This window comes from Chinchilla lanigera, unplaced genomic scaffold, assembly GCF_000276665.1.
Source record: "Chinchilla lanigera isolate Chin_1 unplaced genomic scaffold, ChiLan1.0 scaffold00140, whole genome shotgun sequence".
Classification (NCBI taxonomy): Eukaryota; Metazoa; Chordata; class Mammalia; order Rodentia; family Chinchillidae; genus Chinchilla; species Chinchilla lanigera.
In genome coordinates this window covers 2,189,736-2,207,409 of record NW_004955541.1, presented here as the reverse complement: position 1 = coordinate 2,207,409, position 17,674 = coordinate 2,189,736, and the positions used below count along the sequence as shown (strand labels likewise).

Below are 17,674 nucleotides of genomic sequence, written 5' to 3'. Positions count from 1 at the left end.
AGCCCCACACCCAGCCCTGCCCTTTTATCACCAGCCCTCTGTTGACCTTGGGGAATGTGAGCCTTCCGGGTGGGCTTTGTGCTCTCCGAAGGGTGCCCTGGGAGCTGTGTGGTAGTGCGTATCAGTACTGTTTCCACAGCATGAGGCACTGCTTTGTCTCACCACCCACTCACCAAAGGGCACCTCCCAGGTTTGGCCATTACAAACACAGCTGCTGTTAGCTTCTTGGTGCAGATCTGTCTGCTTCGCTGAGATAAATGAGCTCCAAGGGCCCTGGCTGCTGCTTGGGGGCTGCTTTCTATCCCACCAGTGGTGGAGGTCTCTAGTGTCTCCACACCCTCGCCTGCATGGCGCTGGGGCCACTTCTCATCTGAGGCTGGGACAGGGCACTCAGATCTTGCTGGGTTTCTGAGCAACAAGCCCTACTGGCTTGTGACGCTGAGCAGCTGGTACCCGCTATGTGGCACTACAGCTCCTTGCTAATGATAGCTGGCTTGGGATCTGCTTGGTTTCCAGTGGACAGGTGAATATGAGAGTCCTCGCTTTTCCACTGGCTGTGTGCTGACACATGTCTTTTCTCCATTCAAGTTTCTCCATCTATCTGCGCATTGCATCTAAAGAGGGTTTGCCTCACTCTAGGCCCCAAAGACCTTCTGCTCTTTCACCTTAGTGCTGTAGGTTTGCCTCTAGATCTGTGGTGCCTTCCAAGTTAATTCCATACAAAGTAGGTTCCATCAAGGGTACCTTTCTTGCTTTTCTGTGGGGTGTGGCTACATCCGTGCCAGCTGCTAAGAGCTGCCCTTCCTCCCCGAGCTGCTTCTGCACAGGTCAGCTGGGCAGGACTAGTCCTGGGTTCTCTGGTCTATCCCGCCAGTCAGTTAACTGTCCTCCATGGCTTTGCACTTTTAAAAGTCTTTCTTATGATTTCTACCCATTCCTCTCCTCCATCAAGTGAATGTTATCTTACGTTCTGCTTTACACTGTCTCCCCTAGACAAGTGTCCTCTGTCTGCATTGCCCAAGGATGCACCCAAAGTGCTGAGGACACAGATGAAGCCTTCCGCCTTCAACTGTGATGAATTAAACTATAAGTTCCTGCCGGAACTGGATGCTTCTCAATACTCAGGTCCTCGTGCCGAAAGAAAAACAGCTAAAAATCAAGACCAGAGCAGAGGCCTAGGACACAACACCAACTGGACAGAAGGTGAATCAGAATCCAGAGGACACTGAGCTGAAGGAGACCCAAAGTCCTGTGGACTTCCTTCTGCTAGCCCCTAGAGGCTGGCCCATCAGGCACTCCAGCAGGATAGGCAGTGACACTGCTACTTTCTCAAACCTTACGGAGGCCCTGAGGGCTCAGCACTGTCCCAGCTCACTCTCTCATGCTCTGGAGAAGATGCTGTGTTTAGCGGTCTTCCCAGGGACCGGTGACAGAGCCTGTGAAGGAAGCCAGGTGCTCTTGGGTGCCTCACGGTGGAAGCCCGTGCCAGCTGCTGGCCTCTCAGTGTGTGTTTTACCTGCACACTTTGATGGGTTTCAAACAGGTGACCTTCACCTGTCAGAGCAGGTCAGCAGACATCTTCCAAGCTAGGTTTATAGGTGGCCTTCAGCTTCTCCTGAATTCTAGGATGTCTTTGTCTCAAAGTTGTGAGTACCTGTACTGCTGCTTCCTGTTTCACATAGCTGGGGTGGAACCCAGGGCCTCACATATGCTCAGCAAACTCCCTACCCCTGAGCTGTGTCCCCAGCCCTGCCCCCTTTGCTCATCACATACACAAGGGAGACACCAGCTGCGCTCCACGTGTCACTGCAAAGCCAGGACTGCCTGCCAGTCTCAGAGCCTCAATGGGGGAAGAGGGAGGCAGATGAACAACACATCAGGCACCTCAAGTCCACCAGTGCTGCCGCAGCAAGAGGGCCCCCCACCCACACACTGTCCCTTCACAGGCACAGCCCAGCACCGCCCATCACTGTGCTACACCCAGAAGGGCCAGCCACACCCAAGCCAGGAGGTACAAGGCAGACATACCTGCACCAGGAAGGGGAGAGCACGACCCCAAGGCCTCGTAGGATGGCAGACAATGGGGATCGAGCCATGCAGGCTGCTGGGGGGGGTACGTTCACAGTGCCCTGTGGGCATAAGAAAGAGGCACTGCCGCTGCATGGACACACAGCCTAGAGACTCTCCTGCCACTGCATCACTCTGAAGAACCAAACATTGACAAACCTTGTTCTAATTGGTCTCTATTGCCTGCAAGTTAAAAATTAAAAACTCCTAAAACCCAGGATCTTAAAAAAAAAATCTTAGGGTAAAAATAAATTCACAGTAAAATTTTCTTTTCAATATCTAATGAGAGATGCAAAATATCGTATAAAATCACCCTCCCAAATGGCCAACTGCACCAGAGAAAGGGAAATAACTGCATATAACAAATCTCAAAAACAAGCCGCAGGATAAAGGCCCAGGCCCTAGCCCCTTAGGGGCCGCAGGGCATGCCAACAGTCCTCGAGATCCTTCCGCGGAGTCCCAGAGCAGAAGAGCAAGCTGCTCACAGCACATACGTCCTCTCCTCAGGTTGGGTCCATGCTCAAGAGGTCAGCATGTCACCTCGGGCTCCCTCCCCAGCCCATAACCCGCTCTACCCACGAGGAGAGCATGTGACAAATCCCAACAGCCAGACGCCCAGACCAGAATCTCTCAGTCATCGAAAATAAGCAAAATCTGAAAAACTGTCACAGACCAGTGTAGCCTGCAGGACCTACAGCATAAATGCCATTTGGACCTACAGGCATTTAAAAGATACTATGGACCAGGAGTGGTGGGCATACCTGTATTCCCAAGATTTGGGAGGCTAAGCCACGAAGATCACAAGTTTAAGGCCTGCCTGGGCTACCTAGTGAAACACTATGATATACAGGAAACACAGCACTTGCATAGCAAAAGCCTCACAGACCATGGAACGGAGAACTGCCTTGGCCCGAGAAAGAACATCCTGAACAATGTACAACTAGTTCACCCTTGCTACTGAAAGGCTGGAGGCCTTGCCCGGAGATCAGGAGTGAGTAAGCGCTTCAAAGGAGAGGAGCCACTGAAATGAGGCCAAGTACAGACACTTGACAGAAAGAAATACAACTATTAGACGACAACACAGTCATGAACATTTTTAAAAATCCTACAGGACAGCTACTAAAATAAGTGAATTTGGCAGCCAGGGATGTAGCTCAGGGTAGAACGCCTGCCTACCATGTGTGAGGCCACGGGTTCAATCGCAAGCACTTAAAAAAAACTAGAGTGAATGTAGAAGTGATGCATGAACACCAGAGACCGAAGTTTACAAGTGAATCCCAGGGATGATCGCCTCTACAAGCGCAGCGTGCTCAAGAGATCAGCGTGATGAAGCACGCACACAAGCTGTGTCCGAGGACCGTGGAATGGTGCCAAGAAATTGAAATGTGCCTGACTGGAGAGACACGCCACATTCACGGGTCAGAGATGTCCACTCCCTCAGAGTGACCCAGAGTCAACACCGCCGTCAGTGAGGTCGGAGGACGCGGCACGAGGGCAGGACATTAGCCGAGGTCCACTGCCAGCTCTGACTGCTGGGCCGCGTCTCTCCATCACTGGATGATGTCAGCAGCTCCCCAGGCAGCGTGTGCGGGAACTACCCGCTTCCTTGGGTTGGTATTCGGTCGGTACTCAGCTCTGACATGCACAGGGCATCACAATGCAGTCACTCAAAGGCTGCCGCTGTGCAAGGCAGTACAGACTGGCGAGGGAGAGAAATCATGAAGTTCAATGGAAGGAAACGAAATTCAAAATTAGATGCAAGAGAATTAAGGAAGTCTGAAATGGCTCAGACCAAACTATTTCTGTATCACTGAAGCAGCCTTCCTGGAGTCTGGCATGTTCTGAAGCCTACCAAACGCTAGCCTTTTGACTGAGACTATCCATGACCCCAAAGTGAGAACACTAGGCCTGGGGCACCACCCCTAATTCTCAAAGAGAGATGTGTCTACCAAGAAGCCAGAGCACAGACAACAACAAACAAAACAAAAAAGTCTTTCTTCAAAAATCCATCAACATTAAAAACAAGAGTTCCTCTAGGAAGTACGACAGAAAGTCAGCCACCAGCACATCAGAGGGGACCGAACTCATTCTTGGTTCCAGTGCCTTCCCCAAACCTCCTTAAAGTCAAAACCTCTTGGCCCTGCTCAGATCTCAATTTAGGGCATACTTGTGGGAAGAAAGGAAGCGCTGATCCGACAGACCGACAGTCCACTTCCACCGTCCTCAAGTACATTGCTGCCGCTGGACAAAACCCACCCAGGAAATCTCACAAACATTTTTACTACAAAGAGTGGACTCCACCTTCAGAGAAAAGAGGCTTTCTTTTCCTCTCTTCTTGACTATATGTAAAGAATCTTATTCAAGTACAGAGTCTAGAAATCTGGATCTAAAACGCCAACTTAGTAGGCAGGACTCCACTGCCTCCCGTGTTCGGAGGAGTAAGAGGAACCAGGGACTCCTGGCACTGACAGCGCAGTGTGCAGGCCAGCTTTAGGTAGAAACGACCAGCAAGTGGAGTGCATGTCAGTGCACAAAGGGCCTCAGTGTGCCGAGGGCCTCAGCGGTGCGTCCTCCTGGTGTGAGGTCTGGTCACAGCAGCCTCTCCAGACCACAGGCCAGAGGTCCTGCAGGGGCAGCCTCTCTGCATGCGCCAGGGGGCACCTCACCACGGAAAGGCCCAGGCGACATCTCCCGCCTGCAAGACCACACTCAGACTTCCCACAAACCCCTCACAGCAAGTGAGCATCGAGTCCACAGAACTGGAAGTTATTTCTAAGAGCAAATTATTTTGCTATAAAACAATCCCTGACTTATACTCTTGCTTTAATTTAAATATTTGACGCTCAAAATACTTCATAAAAGTATCTAATTACTCAGAACATTAACCAGGTTTTGGGGTTGTTTTTGAGGACTGGTCTATGCTCCACTGTTCTCCCCTTAGACATACAATTCCCGTTCACTTGTGTGTCTACATATGCGTGATTTTCTACTTTAGTTGCACTATATATCATTGATATTCTGGGGTAATGCTCTAACTCCACTCCTTCTTAAAACTTCTAAACAGCAGTTCTCCAAGTGTGGCATGGTCTCCACCGGAGCGCATCAAAGCAGTGCAGCAGACCCCAGCTGTCATCGTCACATCTTCTTTTTGAAGATAAGGAACCTGGCACTGCTGTCGGCTGTGTGACATGGCCCGTGCCATCAGTGTGGCTGTGATGCCTGGAGACCCACACTGCCCCAGAGATGGAATTCCACACCCAAGCCGCTCAAGTCCACCTCCTCCAGCTATGAGCTCCTCCTCACAGAAAGGCCCAACCTGGACCCACGCGGAAGGGAGAGAACGTGCTCTTCCCCAAAGGAGGCCGGCTGTCCAAATGCAGGCACAGCGACTCAGTGCAGGGGCTTCGGGCCCAGGGTGGGGAAAGAGACAGCACTGGAATTTGCTGGGCACAGGCCGGGGGCCAAGACAGCTTTCACCGCCTAAGATCCTCCCGAGCATTCACCTGAGTGGAGAACCGGCTTCCTGGTCTTGGAACCCGCAATCTTACTCCATTCAACCTTCACACAAAAAAATTCAGCAAAGTTTTAATATGACTCAGATGTTCCAGGAACTCAATTATTGCATTAGTGCAGAAAAATTATACTTTGCTTTCTTAGAAACTTCATTAAAGGGCTGGAGCTGGAGCTCAGTGGTAGAGTGCTTGCCTAGCATGCACAAGGCCCTGAGTTCAATCCCCAGTACCACAAAAAAAAATTCATGAAGTCAGGTATAGTGGCACACACCTAAAACCCTAGCACTCTGGAGGCTGAGACAGGAGGATTGATGCAAATTCAAGGCCAGCATGGGCTACAAAGTGAGTTCAAGGCCAGCCTGAACTGCATAGCAAGATCCTATCTCAAAAGACAAAAATATAAAAAAGAAAGTTCATTAAGAACTGCTCCTGTTCTGTACTAGTCCACCAGCAGTCGGTGTCTGCAACCCAAGTGGAAAGGCTGCAGCAGACACCACACGTGCGGCAAGGCACAGGGCTGAGCCTCTGATGGACATCCACATGTGGAAATATTCACTATTTCATGATGCACCACTTTCCTCTTCCTTCTCCTCTGCGTTACAGTAAGAGTTCTCTGTTTTTTTTAAAAAAATCACAAATTGTACTTCCTAAGCACTGGATTTTAGAATAAGCAGGCATTCAAAACAAAATTGCTCTTTTCAAAAAAAGGCACTGGGTCAAACGGGCAGTCCGACAGCCGTGTCTGGAGCGAACACGCGGGCAGCTGTGCGACACAGTGTAGAAGGGTACAGGCCTGTCTCACGGTGGCCACAGAAACCCCCATGTCCTGGCCATAACTGAGATGCTGGCACCCCTCCACCCCCCAGTGGAGGGATGGGCAGGGGCCAGGTGGCACTGCAAATTCCAAGGCCCTGGGGGAGCTGAGCTGCCACTGTGAATCATGCCAGCACAGGAGGTGGCATCAGGAGCTATCCCAGACAAATCGGGACAGGTGGCCCCTTGAAGTTTGGGACATGCCGAAACCAGCCCGCAAAGGGCCCTCCTCTCCCTCCACAGGTCCTCTTCAGGCCCATGCTGCGCCTCACACTCATCTGGGCCCCGGAACACATGGCTGTGTGGCACCAGCAGCCACCACCAACATGGGCAGCAGGGCCTCTGCATGCCCCCAGCCTTCCTGCGGCTCCCACTGCCACCCAACCCACAGGAGACAGCCCTCAAAAAAGGCTTCAAGAGCGCAAGTACAAAGGCACATTTTAAGCCCCTGACACAAATGTGACTTCTTCATAGCCAGTTGTGGGAAAGGATAAATAAGCCACAGGACTTGTGATCACTGTTGCCCAGAGCTTGAGTGTGTCTCAATGCATGCTGCCTTGGCCCACGGCAGTGATGGAAACCTTTCAGAGATCACGTGCCCAAACTGCAACCTAAAACCCACTTACTTATCGCAAAGTACCAACACTGCAATTAAACCTGAACCCTGGGGTTTTTAGTTTAGAAAAACAACTGTTATCCGATGCTCTGCTGCTGGGGCAACCGGGCTCACGTGCCACCAGAGAGGGAGGGCTCTGCATGCCTGCTGTGGCATGCGTCCACAGATATAGCACCACTGGCCTGTGGGGTACGAAAGTGGCCAAAGACTTTCTGGAACATCTTTCCAATCTAACTAAAATGTTCGTAAAGCTTCAGATGCTCTCTACAAGGCTTTAAATATTTTTTTTTAAATAGACATGATAAAAGCTATAGACTTGAGTGGAAAGTCTGATAGCTCCAGTGAAATTTATAAACACCACATTTGAAGAAAAACATCTAAAGACCAGCCAGACAGGGGTGGGAAGAGAAAAGCAGCAAATGCCTATCTGCTCAGGTCCAGGGGTTAGGTGCACGGAAGAGGTATGGTCTGGCTTCCGTCGGAAAGCAACATAGGAACAAGCTCAGGTTGCTCCAGGCGGAGCCCCATTCCATCTGGTCACACTGGAGTCAGCACGCAGTGTCTACAGCAGACGAGTGACAGCAAGGGCACGGGGAAGGACCTGAGTGCTCCTCCCGCAGTGGCCGCCGTGCCTCTGTCCTTACCATCGCACTTTGTTGCAGGTCTGGGTGGCGCCGAGCGGGGAGCCTGCCACCATGGGGACCTGGATGGGGCTGTGCTGCTTGTTGGTGACCAAGTCCAGCTTCTCTTCCAAGGACTTGCATGTGGCCTCCAGAGCTTGCAGCTTGGCCTCAATGCTATCCAACCGTAAGCATATTGTCTGGTTAATGGAGTACAGGAAAGACTGGAAGGGAAACAGAGACAAGCTTCAGAAAGGACTCCTCAACGGTGAGAGGACACTTCCAAGCTGCCCAACAGCACCTCCCTGACTTGGGCATCCCGCACTGCGACCAGCAATTCGCTTGCAGCCAGTAGCAAACACACTTGCAAAGTGCAAGCGTGTATCCTCACTCTGGGTCACCTCCCTGGGTCACCACTCCAGCTATGCTCGAGTCCACAGGATAAACAGCTCCAGTCTTTGACATGTTATAGAATCAATCACTGAACCCACACCTAAGCTAGGTAATCATCCTAACAATAAAAACACACTACAGCTAACATCTAAACAGCCTAGAAATCACAGATCCTGCATGTCTGCATCATGTTGACTGCCCAAAAGTGATGACTGACCGGTAGGCTGGCGTGGCTTTGAAGTCTGGCAGGCCGCTAAGTGAGCTCTGAATAGCAAGCTTGCCACCTAGTGGCCAGCAGGAGAAGCAGCCCTGTCTAATCACCACTTGGTCCAGACCCTAGGAGTTCCTTGCATTGGCATACGTGCAGGCCTCTAAGCCCAAAAAGGGATTAAACGTATAGCCCAGACGGAAGGAGGGGCTTCCCCTACCCAAGGGCCTCTCCTGCTGGAGCCACCAGGGACATGTAGGTCCACCCAAGAGCCACTCCTCCCAGGGCCACAAGAGCAGACTGGACTCACGTTCATCCAAAAGGAATTTACAGGTAGAACAAGAAGGGCCTTGCCACATGAAGCTAAGGCTGCAGGTGGTGGCCCTTGTCCCTGGTGTTAGGGTCTTGTGACTTCCTGGCCTTCCACCCTGAGGCACTGAGGTGTCTGTGGCTACTCTGTGAATGGAAGCCATCCCAGGCGTCACAAGATCTACACTGTGACTGTCCTCACCCTAAGTATTACAATTCACTGTTGGAGTTTAGCAATGCAGTTTATGTTGTATTTGAACTTGGTCAGTAGTCTAATGTGGAAGTGGGTGCTCTAACCCTGTGCACCCTGGGTAATTTGTTTCTCTGCCCAAATGCAGACACACACCCCTTCATCCACAGTAGTGTCTGCTGGGTCTGAGCTGTGAGTGGCGGGACCTGCTGCCTCTTTTACTGTGTACTTCTGACAGCTTCCTTGTGGCATATTTGTTCACTTAATTGCTTCTGGGAAAAGACACTTCCATGTAATCCACGCTTTCACTTTAATTTTTTTAAAAGAATGCTTTTCACCTTTGAAAAAATTTAGTTTGTTTTGTATATATGAACTTTTTTTAATTAAATGAGTAAATTCAGCATTACTCACCAAAAAAGGAAAAGAAAAAGAATCTGCTGTGCAGCAGAGGCCCCAGCACCAAAGCCTGGTGCTGCCAGGGGCAGGCTGGTGGGACAGCAGGTGGCTGTTAGGCTGGCACGTGGCATGCCTCAGAACCCGAAGGTAATGAAGACCCTCAAGGACTCGTGCTTTGCCTCTTCCTTCTCCTCTTCTGCCGTGACAGGACACATCAGAATGAAGGAGACTGGCTCGGGAAGCAGAGGCGGGGACCCCAGGGCCCAGGCGCCATCCGGCGCGCCTCCTATCCAGGCTGAGGGTCACAGACCCTGAGACCAAGGCGCATCACGTGCTACCTCACGTACCTGCACCAAGCCCGGGTGCCGGTGCAGCACAGACAGCGGGTTCCCCCGGAGACCCAGACCCTCCCCAGGCTGCGGGGCTGTCAGGAGCAGCACCGTGGTAACAACGCAAGCGCTGTCCAGACACTTTTCTACTCCCTCGGCCATCACTTGCCCTCACGCACCCCCAGGTGTGCTGCCCCAGAGGAGGGCTACAAAGCCGGTTACCTGCACCCTCACTGCAGCACGGCACTGAAGCAGTGCACAGAGATCACCCACAAGCATCAGGGTGGCCCAGCCCACCGCCCCACCACTCCGCAGGGCGGACCACACAGGCAGTGTCACGGGCACAGCAAATGACCGTCCTGGGCACTAACTGATGGCTGAGCCCAGACAGGAGGCCACAGCAGACTCTTGAATTCTTTAAACATAGCAAAAGTGTATTAATCTGGGTAAGAAAGGACTGTGAGCTGGGCGTGGTGGCACACACCTGTACTTCGGAGGCTGAGGCAGGAGGACCGCTATGAGTTCAAGGATAGCCTGGGCTATAAAGTGAGTTCACTGCCAACCTGAACTGCATAGTGAAACTCTGTCTCAAAAAGACACCCCTGCCAAGAAAGAAAGGACTTTGCCCGGGCTTTGGGTGAAATCACTGTTACCTACTAATAAAACACCCTCCTGAATAGATGAACACTGAAGAAAGGGTGGGAGGTGGTTTTAAATGATTCTCTCATGCTCAGGCAGTAGTGCCATGAATAGCTCAAACCTGCTCAGCAGACCTGCATGTGGCAATAGGCACCTCCAATGCATGGGACTCCAATGCATGCGGGGTCCAGGCCCCAGCCTCACTACGGTGTCACCAGAACTGAACAGCTACTTCCTCTCTACTTCTTATGTTTCCATGCTGTTTACTACGGAAGTGTCTTGGATAAAATTACAACTGCACTTTATTTTAAAATGTGACCGTGTGGAGGTCCTGTAAATATACTGTTATATTGCACACTTAGGCTTACACTGCTCTGTCCTTGCCAACAGATGTCCGCTAAACAGGCGGTGTATGAAAAGAGGACAGTTCCGTTCACTTTAGTCTTGAAGATGTCTCTCGTGTATGACTATTACCTCTTACTCTGCAGACACTGGAACCAAACAAGGAAATTCAAAGCTCCAAAGACAATTCAGCAGCTTGGTGAGAGGGTCTGAGAATCCCAGCTAGCGAGCTGCAGGGTCTAGGGGCTCAGATGGCAGGCAAGAAACAATCTGATGCTCCCGGCACCCGGCCACAGTGACTGCTCACCCTCTGCCCACCCACGGCAGCCTCTGGCCCACAGGAGGGCAGCGTCACAGTCAGCACTGCTCACTCCTCACACTCCAGAGGAACGTGGCCTCAGGCACTTACATCTTCAGGTGGCTCCCAGAACCCAGGAGGGAGCTGCATCTGAAGGGCTCCCGAGGTGTGATCAAGCCAGTGAGCTCACCCTGGCCCGGAGCGGGGGACCTGGACAAAACCGCAGGGGTATGGCCTAGAATATCTGGAGCCACCAAGAGCTGAAAGAGGCAAAGAAGGACCTCCCTGCAGCCTCTGGAGGTGGGGTGGCCTCGTCCACATCTTGTCCCTGGAGTTCTGGGCTCCAGAACTGGGAGAGAATAAATTTTGGCTGCTTTAGGCCTTCCAGTTCATGGTAGAAAACTCAGTACAGTGCGCATAAACACCATTTTGTTTTTACCTTTATAGAGGGATCCTGACAGTTGATTTCTAGTCTCTGGCGTTTCAAACTAGGCTCATCTTCATCTGTTACCACATGATTCTCCAAAACAACTGAAAATCAGTGACAGAGACAAACAATTAAACATGGCAAGTTCCACAGAATTCTTTCAACATGAACATAATTACCTCAAGGTTAAATGACAAATGGCACAGCCTACCTCATATTTTACATTAAATTTAAAATTAAAATTCGTAACAGCCCAAACACCCATCAACTGGTGAATGGATAAAGATATGGGTTTTTTTATACAATGGAGAACTACTCTGCCATAAAGAAGGATACGCTTGAGACATTTCTCCGTAAATGGTCGCACCTTGAGACCATACGCTTAAGTGAAATAAATTGGACACACATGTGTAAATACCACATTGTTTCTCCACTGTGAGAAACTGAAAGTGTAAATAAGGACCAAAATGTGTAACAGGTATTGTGAGGTAGAAGAAAATGTTCAAATGGGGAGGGAAACAAGGAAGGGAGGAGTGAGAAAGGAAAGAAGGGAAAAGTAAAATGAGGCAGAGAAAAAATCAAAACAAAGCCTTTCGTAAATGGGGAGGGGAGGAGAGGTTGCAGGGAGGGTATGAGGATGGGGAATAACAATCAAGTTATATCAATAAAAATCAAGTTATATCATACAGGACAAATTCCCTATGGTGAATGTGATCATTATGTGTATGTAAAATGTACCAATAAAACCTGATTTTAAAAAAAAAAAATTCACAGGCAAAAAGGAGAAGCCCTCTTTAAGCCCTAAAAAACTGGCTGTCAGCTATTTTTCTTTTTTTGTTGTTTTTTGAGACAGGGTCTCACTATGTAACCCAGGCTGACCTCAAACTCAGCAATCTTCCTGCCTCAGCCTCCCGAGTGCTAGATTACAGGCATGCACCACACCCAGCTTTTTCCCACTTTAAAATCCAGTCTGTCTACTGTGACCCCACTGTGATATCCAGTGCACTCTCTGCACATCACACTGGCTCAGGATCCAAATCGGCTCCACCTCCACAAGCTGCCACGCAGAGCCCACCCCATGGCTCCACAGTGTGCATCGGGCAAAGGGGAGGCTGCCCTCCACTGCTCCACGGCTCTCCACAGGCCCCCATGTGCACCACAGCCCACCTCCAGGCCTGCCACCGGTTCAGCCCACCCTCCTTCCTCTCTCATCTAAAACTGCCTACAAAACACTATTAAAGATAACCACAGATGCAAACCTGAGATCATCATGATCGCTCAGGTCTGCAATCCAAGTTTCTACTCCTCTGTGACACTGCCATCCCCGTCCCCAGACCTAGTCAGTCCATCTTTAAAAACTTACATATTTATAACACAGATGAAGTTTATACTCAGCATTGTTTTAAACTTCACACCATGAATATTTTTTATTTCCAAACAGTATCAGATGGCTGCGCTTGCTTCGGCAGCACATATACCAAACAGTATCAGTTTTTCTCCCCATCTCCTCGCCTGAAATACCCAACACTGACTCAACGCCAGACACATTCTCCGCACATGCTCTCCTGCAAGGGAGGGCAGGGCCTCTGTGCCACAGCCTCCTCTGCACCCTCCTCTCCCCTAGCTGTCCGCGGCAGCTGTCTCGGTTCCTGACGGTAACCACTTTGTAACAGAAATGAGTGTCACCATGCAGCACATACTCTACACATGCACACATGTAGTATGCATGTTCAGATGCATACACAGCAGCATGTTCACTTCTGGTAGGAAAAGAGAGAAAAACAATGTGCACGAGCAGGAAGCAACCTACAGTACACATGTACCAGGGCAAAGCAAACCATCTCCTCACTGTTCACTATATGCCATCACAAACTGGCTGGAAAGAGATTAAAGTGACAATCCCAAGTCAGCCAAGTAAGTACAACACACAATGCATGCAAAAATCAGAGGATTTTTGTTTTAAATGGAAACAAGAAAAATCTAGGAGAATATACATGCAGCTATGTTGCTAGAATTACAGGAAATTCTTATTGCTTCTCTCTTTTTTGTGTTTTTTAAAAAAGGGTCTTGCAGCCAGTCATGGTGGCACACAGCTGTAATCACAACACTCGGGAGGCTGAGGCAGGAGGATCGTTGGGAGTTTGAGACCAACCTGGGCTACAAAGTGAGCTCAAGGCCAGCCTAAACTACATAAAGAGATCCTGTCTCAAAAAGACAAAAAAAGAAAAGAAAAGAAAGGAAGGAAGGAAGAAAAGGGGCTGGAGATATTGCTCAGTGGCACAAGCCCCTGCCTAGCAAGCACAAGGTCCTGAGTTTGATTCCCAGTACCAAAAAAAAAGGAAAAGAAAGGAAGGAAGGGTTTTGCTATATAGTCCAGGCTGGCCTTGAACTGTGTGGTCTTGTTGAACTCATGGCAATCCTCCTGCCTCAGCCTCCTGAGTGCTGGGATTACAGGCATGTGCTACTGTGCCTGGCCAGTATTGCTTCTTTTTGGCTCTATTTTTTTTTTAACTTTTTGATAATTTGAGCAATAGAAAACTAATACAACATACCAAGTGCTGAATCAATCCAACCTATATGTTATATACAGACAGGCATGAGAAAATAATGTGAAATATATGTCACAAGATAATTTGCAACCTATTAGGAAAATATACGAACCAGCAATGCCTGGGAAAGCCATGTGAAGTAACACGCAAGAGGCATACGGCGTCTTACTATAACCGCTTCTCATACTCCCAAGCATACCTAGATGACACCTCCAAGCCTGAAGTGAGGTCAGGGCACTCACGGGGCCGGGGCACATGAACTAAGGGGAGTGCACTCAGGGTAGCCCTAAAGATCCCCCCCACACACCCTCACGTCCTCTCCACCTCCTGCAGCTGGGCTCTGGTGCCAGGAGGCTGAAGACAGCATCCTCTCACTGCCCAGCCCTGTGGGGCCAGAGCCGAGCAGGCCCTCAGCGCACACCTTGCCCACTGAAACCTCACTGGACTGCCCAGGCCATCCAATGAGTGCAACGACACTGTGAAACTTTACAGGGCTGATATTTCACGTAAGGGAAACATCTTAACCTTAGACCCACTACACTGAGACACATAAGGTGCTCCACTTTCCTTTCAGTTAAGCAGTAGTCCAGGGCAGAGTCACAGACCAGGGAAGAGTCACAGACAGCAAGGCGAGGAGCTGGGCGGACCTCAGAGGGTACTGACACAGCAGGTTTTCATTAACACTGTTCATACTCCATGATTTGAATTTTCATGCAGAGCATGCATAATTACTTCTGCTTAATCCTATGTTTGTATGTTTATCTGTCTGTAAGAGCGTCTCACTGTGTTCTAGGCTGGCCTCAAACTCACAATCCACTCAGCCTCCTAGAGCACCACTGCCCTGGACTACTGCTTAACTGAAAGGAAAGCAAGTACTGCGGTGGCTTTGGCTTTGGCTTTGAAGGGGTAAGACAATAACAGTTCACCTACTGTCCCACAGCTCTGTACCTGGGTGGTCAGGACTCAGGTCTTCCACTGCAATCTGAACCACATCCGCCAGGTCCTGTTCTGACATCATCCAGAATGCGAGAAGAGGGGCCAGCCAAGGAGCAAGAGTCCAGTCTACACAGGGCCACGGTGGCTGTCACCTTCCAAAGCCAAGAGAAAGGAGGGGAAAATTAATACAGAGGGACACGTGAGATGACAAAAACAACTAACATGCACATATTCAAAAGGAATGCTTTGGGCTGAGGATACAGCTCAGTGGTATAAGCGCCTGCCTGGCAAGTGCAAGGTCATGAGTTCGATCCCCAGCAGCCCACCCCCCCAAAAAAAGAGGAATGCTTTCGCACAGGGCTCCTCTTGCCCTAGACACCAAAGGCTGGTGTTCTCTGAGCACAAGAGCCTGTTTCCTTAGTGACTTGCAACAGCCCCATCTGACAGCCTCTCCAGTTCCATCCCACCCCTCAGACACCTCCAACATCACCGCCCCAGCCTGAAGTGCGGTTCCAGGGAACAGCGTGAACCTAGCATCCACCATGCCCCAGCTTCAATCCCCAGCACCACACATATGCAGAAAGGCAAGTTCGCTCCCTAAAATGGACTCAGAAACCTCATCCCTGTGCCCAAAGCCGCCATGGAGCCCCAGGTGCAGACAGCAAATATCCTGTCAGTACCTGCTCCCCAAGGGGTCTCACTCCTGCTAGGATCTCCACATCCCAGCCATGTGGCACCACTGTTCCCCAATGACACACACCCATATGCACAGTATCCACAAGCAGAGCCTTCTGCAACCTTCTTCTTAGTTGTTTCAACACTTTGATTTGGTCTTGAAAGATCTTATTTTCCAAAATATAACGGGGCCACGTCCTTCAAACTATAGTCTCTTAGCACACAGATCTGTACAATTAATTTCAGAAAGTCTAAATTAAAGAGGAAAAAAACCCACAATAATTTCTTAACAAAAAACAAAATGAGCAAATAAAGAAAAGTTTAAGAATAAAATAAATGAAAAAGATGAGAAGAGTTCAAGAAAAAGTAGCACAGTTGGGCTTGGTGGTGCACACCTGTAATCTCAGCACGCAGGAGACTAAGGCAGAAGGATCACTGCAAGTTTGAGGCCAGACTAGGCTACAGAGTGCCCAGTGTATTATACAGCAAGATCCTGTCTCAAAAAAAAAAAAAAAAAAGAAAAGAAAAGGAAGGAAGGAAGGAAGGAAGGAAGAAAGAAAAAAGAAAAAGAAGCACTGACGGAAGATCCAACACCCATAAAACAGGAGAATCTGAAGGCAAAAAGCTGAAACAATGGAATACTAAAAACAAACTCAAGAAACCTCTTCTGAGTCTGGAGTGTAGCTCAGTGGTAGAGCACTTATGTAACTGGTATGAGGCCCTAGGTTCAACCCCCAGCAAAGAAGGAGGAAGGAAGGCAGGGGAAAGGGAGAGAGAGGGAAAGAAAGAAAGAGAGAGAAAAAAAGGGAGGGAGGGAAGGAGGGAGGGAGGGAGGGAGGGAGAAAGGAAGGAAGGGGAAGTGAGGGAGGGAGTTAGGAAGGAACAAACTTCAAGCAAACAGAATCACTGAAGACACCATAAAGAGCGTAGGTGGCAGGCATTCTACAGTCACACACAGTGCAGCAGAGCGGGCACTATGAAGGGCACGGTAGTACGAAACGGCTCTAACTCTGACACAGATACGCTGTCCACATTTAAAAGAGGGAGAAAGCACACATACCAACAATTTCCAGTAATCACATGGAGCAGTGAGTAAGGTTGGAAGTCCCTTCTGAGACTGCTTTGTGGGTAAAATAAGTATTTACAAGGTATGATCAGCGAATACGGCAAAATGTTTAAATTCTTTAAAATTTATTACAGTAAAAAACACAATACCATTTATCCTTCTCAAAATATTCCCGCTTGCTTCGAACATACTTATCCCATTGTTCTTGCCACTTTCTCAGGCAGTTCTAGAATTCTTCTTTCACAACTGTCTTTAACTATGCTGTCATGGCCATCTTGATGTCCTGAATCCATTCAAAACATTTACTTTTCATGGTCATTCTGACTTTGAGGAAAAGCCAGAAGTCACATGGTTCTAGACCCAGTCAGGGAGGCAGATGAGGACATACCATAATGCTTTTACTTACAAGTAATTACTGTAAACACTTGATCAATGAAAGATGATCAAAAATACAGTGAATGTTTAAATAAAAAAATGTATTACAAGGTGAGATGTGGTGGCACACACCTGTAATCCCAGTACTCGGGAGACTGAGGCAGGAGGATCACTGTGAGTCTGGGGCTAGGCTGGGCTACAAAGTGAGTTCAAGGCCAGTCTGAACTTTATAGTGAAACCCTGTCTTAAAAAAGACCCCCCCAAAAAATTACACTAGAAGACATCTCGTCATTGATTCCCCTCAAAATATTCCCCCTCACTTCACACACACTTGTTTCATCATTCTTGGCAATGTGTTTAATTTAAATAGTCACTGTATTTTTCAATCATCCTGTGTATAGTGATTCTAATGCTATCATTCCAGATGTCTTTTAGAACATGAAAGGCAGATACAGACATCAGAAACAAGAGTCTAGTAAACATCTAGGGGCTACAATATTGATTTGACTTCAAAGTGTAAACCTGCATAGTGACAAAAACAGCATGGTACCGGCACAAAAACAGGCATGTAGGTCAATGGAACACAACAGAAAAAGCAGGAACCACCTCGGGCACAGTCAGCTATTTGATCTTTGACAAAGGGGCCAAAAACATACACTGGAGGAAAGAGAGCCTCTTTAATAAAGGGTGCTGGGAAAACTGACTGTTTATGTGCTATCTAGAAGACTGAGTCTAGACCCGTATCTTTTTTTTTGGTACCAGGCATCAAACTTAGGACCTTGTGCTTGCCAGGCAGGCACGTGTGCCACTGAGCTATCTCCTCAGCAAGACCCATATCTTTCACTGTGTACTAAACTAAAATCAAAATGGATCAAAGATCTAAACATTAAAACAGAAACAAGCTGGTGGAAGAC

The 17,674-nt window shown here is 49.0% G+C and overlaps 1 protein-coding gene across 7 annotated transcripts in view; it reads right to left on the bottom strand.

The window, feature by feature from the left end:
* Banp (BTG3 associated nuclear protein) overlaps positions 1 to 17,674 on the bottom strand; it is an 87,477-nt gene that overhangs the window by 49,370 nt on the left and 20,433 nt on the right. For 6 of the 7 annotated variants that reach the window (XM_013507969.1, XM_013507967.1, XM_005411014.2 and 3 more), the window contains exons 2-4: positions 14,657 to 14,796; positions 11,172 to 11,263; positions 7,653 to 7,852 (exon numbers count right to left, since the gene is read on the bottom strand). In XM_013507969.1, the coding sequence (XP_013363423.1) occupies positions 7,653 to 7,852; positions 11,172 to 11,263; positions 14,657 to 14,726 (362 nt within the window). In that variant the 5' untranslated portion in view covers positions 14,727 to 14,796. Of the gene's footprint in view, positions 1 to 7,652; positions 7,853 to 10,843; positions 11,082 to 11,171; positions 11,264 to 14,656; positions 14,797 to 17,674 lie in introns of those variants that run through there. The other variant, XM_013507970.1, reaches the window with a different exon arrangement.